General features: G+C 49.5%; 1 protein-coding gene across 1 annotated transcript; it reads left to right on the top strand.

Annotated features, from left to right (window-relative positions):
* Positions 1-7,114: 7,114 nt before the first annotated feature.
* On the top strand, positions 7,115-7,965 carry LOC125531029 (expansin-like A4; the record flags this gene model as incomplete). Its single annotated transcript, XM_048695438.1, is given in 1 exon segment — positions 7,115-7,965. A coding segment is annotated over 1 exon segment (674 nt), but the record flags the coding sequence as incomplete, so codon positions are not given.

The raw sequence follows: 7,965 nt of genomic DNA on the forward strand, positions 1-7,965 counted from the left end.
TCACCTACCACGCTACGTCTGGCCCTCTCCCTCGCCGTCTCCCACGGGTGGTGTCTTCGCCAGATTGATGTGAGCAATGCTTTTCTTCACGGATTTTTGGCCGAAGATGTCTACATGCAGCAGCCCCCTGGCTTTGAGGATGCTCATCATCCCTCTCATGTCTGCAAACTCCAGAGGTCCATCTACGGGCTCAAACAGTCGCCGCGTGCCTGGTATGCTCGGTTGAGTCAGCGTCTCTCACAGCTTGGCTTTGTTCCTTCCAAGGCGGATGCGTCCTTGTTCATATTTTCACATGGTGCTATTCAGATCTACATGCTGGTGTATGTTGATGATATTGTGATTGCCGGTTCTACACCTCATGTGGTGGATCGCCTTGTGCAGTCCTTGTCTGCGAGTTTTCCCATCAAAGACTTGGGCAGGCTGGAGTACTTTCTTGGATTGGAAGCGTCCTTTCATTCAGGGGGCATGACATTGACACAGAAGAAGTATGCACTTGATCTTCTTCATCGCGTCAACATGGAGAACTGCAAGTCCACTTCCACTCCACTTGCTACATCCGAGAGCCTCTCGCGTCACAGTGGAGCATTGCTGAGTATCGATGACTCTTTCAGGTACCGCAGTGTAGTTGGAGCACTGCAGTATCTAACACTCACCCGTCCAGATATCTCCTTTGTCGTGAACAAAGTGTGCCAGTTCCTGTCTCAGCCTACCCAGGTTCATTGGGAAGCAGTTAAGCGTATTCTGAGGTATATCAAAGGTACGCTAGACACGGGACTACGGATCCGTAAGTCCAGATTTACTGGAGTCAGTATATTCACCGACGCAGACTGGACAGTTTGTGTTGATGACCGGCATTCTACTAGTGGCTTTGCTGTATTTGTTGGACCCAATCTTATATCTTGGAGTTCCAAGAAGCAACCTACGGTCTTGAGGTCTAGCACCAAGGCAGAGTATAAGGCATTGGCAAATGGCGCGGCTGAAGCCATTTGGATAGACACAGTTCTCACAGAACTTGGAGTCACACGGCAGCGCACACCCATATTGTGGTGTGATAACTTAGGGGCAACTTACCTGACGGCGAATCCAGTGTTTCATGCTCGTACCAAACACATTGAGATTGATTTCCGTTTTATGAGGGAACGGGTAGCTATTGGTAAACTGGAAGTCAGGTTTATATCAACTGATGATCAGTTAGCGGATGTATTTACTAAACCCGCTACTCGACAGATGCTAGACCGTTTTAGAACCAATCTGAATCTTGTATGTAGTTCAGATTGAGGGGGCATGTAAAATAGGATCTAACATATTGTACATGTACACGTATTTGTATACGTATGTAATTGTATTCTGATCATCTATATATTGAGACGTGAGGCTGGATGTTAGCCACCCACGCAAAACCCTAAACCCAGTGTTTCAACTAATAGCATAGGCCGACTGACTGGAGAACTCGCCGTTTGCCGTCCACCGCCAGGAAACCGTGTCCGGATGCTGGCCTAGCGCCACACCCTGTAGCTGAACCCACAAGGCGGTGAACTCACAGACAGCCTGCAGCGTCAGATTCTCCCTTAGGTGATGCATCCAACGATCGCCGGTAAGCGCTTGAGCCACCGTGAGCCGTTTCCGGGTGCAGACACTGAATAGTGCCGGGTAGCTGTGACAGAAACTTATTCCATGCATCCAGGGCTTTGTCCAGAAGCAAATCCGTTGTCCATCCCTCAGATGGAACTGAACTGAAGCCATGAACAGCTCCTGAACTCTGGCATCGGTGGGCAGAGGCAGCCCCAACAAACTATTACTTTTCATGCCAAATATGATGACGCCGTTCGGAACATATATGCTTTTTTTTGCGGGGCAGAACACATGTGATTAGCTCTCTGTGATTAGTGAGTAACATTCCCAATCGTTATCCTCCATGTCTGAAATTGTAATCCCAAAGCGAAATCAGCTGAAAATGGGTATGAAATGGACTGCAGCAATGGTTGAAACGATGAAACAATCTACTAGTACTATACTTTGTTAAAATTCAGTGCGGTGAGCAAGTCGCACGTATGGTGCGGGTTCCATCTTCCATGCATGACACCATGGTAACTAGCTAGTGCTAGCGCATGGACGTTACTTAGTGGCTAGAGGCCAGTTGCATGCACTCGAGATTGATCAATATCATAATATGTCGTTGCCAACTTCTTGTGTAAGGGCATCTCCAACGGCGGCCATTGACCAATACACTAGAAACCGGCTAGCTAGTGCATATTAGTGGCCATCACACATGACTTGGAGATCACTGCCATTTAGTACCTATGCATGCTAGTACGCAGAGTGGGTGGGTGAGCTAAGATACGGGCTAATCAATGTGTTTGCATAACTGTGTATCATCGATCCAATCCAATCAAACAACTGTGTACACTTGCACTTTAATTAGTTGTACTATGAATATTCATAGTATGAAGCATTTCTTTAATTAGTTCATTTCAGCATAATTGTTGCTTTATATAAATAATATTAATGGATAGAATATGAATCTGGGATCAAATCGGCCAGGAGCAGTACGTATCCGTACAGTAGGGGTTGTATCATTTTCAAAGAGGTGCCATACTGGAATTGATTATGGCTTTCTTTTTGCAGGGAAGAAATTGATTATGGCTGTTATCGCAAACAGTTTCAAGAGACGACGTAGTCAAAATCACGGAGATTTTGTTCCCCAGATGCATGCCAGAAAAATATTATTGTATTACTAGTTTCTAGCTGGCACATGGATTCCTGTTGATCCGGCCACTTCCAACATTGATTGAATAGTTCCTTCTGTTTCAACTTGCAAGATCTTTCTCATGGCAGTTGTTTTAACCAAAGTTGAAGTGATTGGTGACTTATTCCAACCTTTATCATGTGTCTCCTCTGCATGCATGAATGCATAGTAACACACATAAATATGATAATTAACTGACCATAGATGCCATGAAGGAACAAATAGGGATCTCAAATGTGGACTAGGGCCTGTTTGGCACTACTCCGCTCCAAATCAGCTTCACTACATCAAGTCCACTTTGGAACAGTTTTATTCTAGAGTTGCGGTTCCACCAAAAAGCAGTTTATCATGTTTGGCTTCCAACTAGCTGCAGCTTCAAAAATGGAAAATTTGATGAAAAAGGTCTATTTGATTGAATGACGTGAGAAAAAACAAAAGGGTATCCACTAACTGGTGGTAGTGATGGGTAGTTTTTCCCCAACTCCAGTTTCTAGAGTTTTTGGAGCACCCCATAAAGTACTTCATAGAAAACATGGAGTTGTACCCCAATTCTAGTTATTTTATGGAGCGACATTTCGTGGAGCTTCCAGGGTTTGAGTTTTATAGAGCCGAGTTGATTTTTAGGGAGCGGAGCATTTCCAAACAATTTCTAAATCTCAGTCACCTAAAGTTTTATTTTGGATAAATCAATTTTCTTAACCATTGGATCAAGATCCAACGGGCCACTCTCCATTGTTTTTCCTTAAGCTTTCGTCCGCCTTAAATGGTTCTTCTTCACTCCTCACCTCCAATTGGCTCGGCCTCGTTTCTAGCTCGACCTCAGAGTTCAACATCGTCTCCTTCCTTTTTCTCCAACGAAATGAACTTACCCCAATTGCAACTTCAAACAACTTACATATAAGCCGTCGTTCTCAAAATAATTTTAATGAAGGAACAAGTACGTACATGCTCTACTGTGCACTTTGTATCGAAACTGTTCCTTATTAATGGAGAGAAACCCTGTACATGTATGCATGCACACGTACGTGCTGACGAGGTTATGTACTCCAACTCCATTATTCCGGAGTAATGCATCCACTAGTAGGACAATGTCTTCTTAATTTCCTTGCTGTGTAACGTGAGTTCACGGGCAGTTTTGCTGCTTGGTCGTAAGGACTTTTGTAACTCGAAAACAAACAAAGTAACCTAACTTGTTTCCCTTTGCTTCGTCTTTATTATAAGAAGAAGCTGGTTGCATCAACGGATCAATATAATCGAAAAGGGTCTAATTAACCTGGAGAGGAAAATGTATCTAGCTAGCTAGTGGGTCGTGGCCGTCGCCGTCGCCGTCGCCCTGGCCGGCGGGTCGAAATCCCAAGATCCCTTCCTGCCCTCTGTTCTTCTTCCACGACGGTGCCCCCACCGGCAACTCAATTGGCAGCTACTGTACTACTAGTAGAAAACTGTTGATACTTGAGCCCGTGCGGCCGTAGGTGCCCACCACCACTCACATGGCGCGCAACAAGACATCAAGACCGGCCCCTCTCGTTTGTGCATGATTGGAAATGCCGTGGTTGCTCGCCTCTGAATTTAGAGGCTGGGCGTCTTAAGCCCATCTCATATGTCTGGACAGCCGTCCGGTCACTACTCGGTCACGATTTTTGATTTAAAAGGACTTCTTAAACGGGCCTCAAATGTCCTGTCTGACCAGGATCTCTCATATCCAGTCCAAATATGAGGTAGATATAGGGGCACCCGAGCGCTCGGCACGCCCGCCATGTTGGACTCGACAGCCTGAGCTCACCCTAAATTGCACCAAATCCACCAAACCATTTCTCCTTCTTCGGCCACCCTCCAACCTTTCCCGCGCACAGACCCTCGCCGTCCTCCACCCTTGCTCCCAATCCTCACCACCTGTTCTGTTCTACCGCCGAAGATGTCGTCCAGCCTGACCCACAACGCCGCGATGGAGACACAGTTCGCCTCGTCCGTTGGCGGGGTCACTTCGTTGGCTGCAACTTGTAAGGCGGAGAACGTCGCCCGGAAGTTGCGGCGACGCCGACAGCGAGAGAGGGAGGCAACATTGCAGGGAGGTTCAGACATGGTGGAGCAGCTGTCTCCTCCGCCGCGCCCGGATCCCCGCATCCCTTCCATCCGAGCGCATACACGGATTACGCCGTCCGACCCATTGGGACAGAGGATGATTCGACGGCCGGTTGGGCCATTCCGGAGAGCTTTCCACCCACGCAGATGTCGGTGGTCGGCGTATATGACTCGCCGCAGCTCGTTCGGGCGCGAATGAGCACGGGCACATGCAGTGTCCGGGCTACCCTCAACATGTTTGACGGAATGACCGAACAAGAGCCGGTGCGTTTCTTTGCTACTGTCCGGTCAGATTTTTGCATATACCCCTAGTTCATTTCGCACATGCTGAGTGCTTGCAAATCATAATCATGTAGGAGGCGTTCTTGTCGAACATGATCAATGACAATGAAGATCCGACCGAAATGAAGTATGAATTGGAGGCCACCACCGCATTTGAAGTTGGAAAACATCCGATCCCAATCCAAGCAAGAAGAAGAAGAAGTCCAAGACACTGAAGGCAAGAGATCCAGCATTCTCAAGATTTGAGGACATCTTGTTGGTCAAAGCTTGGTTGGCCACAACAATGGATTCAATATGCGGCAACGAGTAAAAGGGGAACACCTATTGGACAAAGATTTGGAAGGAGTATCACAACAAATGGATTATGTGGAGCCGCATCCTATCGTGACCACCCGCAATGTGGCATCTCTCCAGTATCGTTGGGGGGTTATTCAAGGGGAAGTGAACAAGTGCATCGGCTACTACTCACAAGTGACCAAACGCTCTCAAAGTGGGATGGAAGTCGCAACTCATGTAAGCTCAATGGCTTCATCTTCTCGTCATTTTGCATATGCTTCTTCTGTTTGCATTCTCGTGCTCATACATATGTTGTTAGCTAGACGGCGGTGGCGGCCACTTTGTATCACGAGGTGGAGAAGAAACCATTTGGTTTTAGCCATTGTTGGGTCATATTGAATGAAAAGCCGAAGTGGAACCAACTTGTGACTGATCTCAACTCCGGCTAGAAGAGAAATTCTGGCTCAAGCTCCAACCAATCAATTGGGTTGGACGATGAAGAGGATGATGTTGTCGTGTCGAATGGAAAAGCCACCGTACCAAATGATAACGGCCTAGTCATGGGAAACAAGTGGGAGAACGCACATGCCGCCAGTTATGCCGAGGCTACCAAAATGTCGTCCATATGGACGGGAATTTTTTCGGTGAGGGAGAATAAGAAGGAGGAGAGGTACAATCTCATGTTGGATGCGCAAAAGAAAAGAATGAAGTGGGACCGGAAGAGGGTGTAGAAGAAGCTCGAAATTGAGAGGCAGAAGATCGAGTTGAAGAAGCAACAAGCGGTGATCAAACGGGAACTCGAGAAGGCCAAGATATTTGCCGACATAAAGCTTGAGAAGGAGAGGTTGCAACTCACACGGAACGGAAAGATGCGAGGATCATGTTGGTGGACGAAACCCTCTTGGATTAGCATGCGAAGAAGTGGCTTGCGGACAAGAAGAAGGAGATCAACGACCGTAGGGAGTACGAGGTGGCGAGGGCGGCTACGGCCCGGATGCAGGCGGAGGAGGTAGCCCGGATGCAAGTGGGGCAGGACGCATTTCGCCTGGAGCACGACACATTCCGCTTGGAGCAGGCGCCCGGCCAGTGATCCGAGGCCGTCCGTCACGCTCGGGCATTGATTTCTGTTTGGAATGTCCGATTTGCTGAACTATGATCTGCTTTGCTTTGTTACGAACTTTGAAATTCAAACAATTTGTATTATATGATCAACGTGTATGGATTGTATGGATTTGAGGATCAAAATTTACGGTATGTAGATATGCGGCATAACATTTAAGAGGCGTCCGCGGCCGGATAGATGCTCTTAGTTTCTAATCACGGGAGTTGGAATATGCCGACAGGATCCATGAAGCCGGCGACACCGTACCAGGTTGGGGTAGAGAACTCGACGTGCCCGCCGGTCAGCCGGTCCGGCGCAACGTACGCATGCTTCTCGCGTTGCACGCAAGACGAAAGAAAATGGGGGTGCAGCTGCAGGTGCAGCTTAGCTTTCGTCCAAGGACAGCCATGAACGTACACATCGGTCCATCCATCGTGCACGTCCGAATCAGGCAGACACGATCTACGGCCAGCCCATGGGCACATGAAATCCTCTCGTGATCCCCTCCAACTGGTAGCCAGTTAATTATACAGTTTAAGACTTTACTCAGACTATTCTTGGCACGCATGTGGAGTTGAAAAGATCCTTTGCCTCGACATGATCTTCTTCATGCCCCCCACGTAGTCCGTCTCCAACTCTCGATGCTAGCTTGGCGCTTAAAGAGAGTCTTCAACCACACACCTTCTCATCCCAGTCTCATTCTCAGCCACGTTATCCATACATCCATCTGCACAGTAGGAGGATACTCATCGACTAACTATTAATCTTGCTCTCTAGACTCTAGCCTCATCGATCCACCGACCATGGCGCGCCTGCTCCTCGTCCTCGTCCTAGCGGTGGCCGCTGCCGTCGCCCAACCGCTGCCCGCGTGCGCTTCTGTGGCTCCCTCGCCGTCATCCTTGTACCGCTGCGGCTGGTGCTCGCGCCGCTCCACCGCCTCCATCCTCCCTCCGGACGCCGGCGCCCTCACAGGCGCCGCGTGCGGATACGGTGATCCGGCGGAGCTCGCGGCCGACGGGGGATTCCACATTGCGGCCGTCGGTGCTGGATTTTTCCGCGGCGGCCAGGCCTGCGGCGCCTGCTACCAGCTGAGGTGCAGGGACCGGAGCGCGTGCTCGGAAGGCGGCGTCAAGGTCATCGTCGTTGCCGACGTGCCGAAGGTGAACAGAACAGCAGGCGTCGTCGGTGGCGGGAAGTTCCTGCTCAGCAAGGACGCCTTCGCCGCCTTGACTACTGCTGGTCACAGTGGCCAGCTTGCGAGCTTAGTGGACACGGCCGTCGACGTCGACTTCAGGAGGATACCATGCATGTACAACAGCAAGAACCTAGCGGTGAGGGTGGAGGAGACGAGCAACAGGGACAAGGGCCACCTCGCCCTCTGCTTCCTCTACCAGGGCGGCCAGACCGACATCGTCGCCGTCGAGGTCGCGCAGGCGGTTCTTCGTGCTGCCCAGAGCGCCGCCGCACCGTCGCCGAC

Source organism: Triticum urartu, unplaced genomic scaffold, assembly GCF_003073215.2.
Source record: "Triticum urartu cultivar G1812 unplaced genomic scaffold, Tu2.1 TuUngrouped_contig_6736, whole genome shotgun sequence".
In the NCBI taxonomy this organism is placed as follows: Eukaryota; Viridiplantae; Streptophyta; class Magnoliopsida; order Poales; family Poaceae; genus Triticum; species Triticum urartu.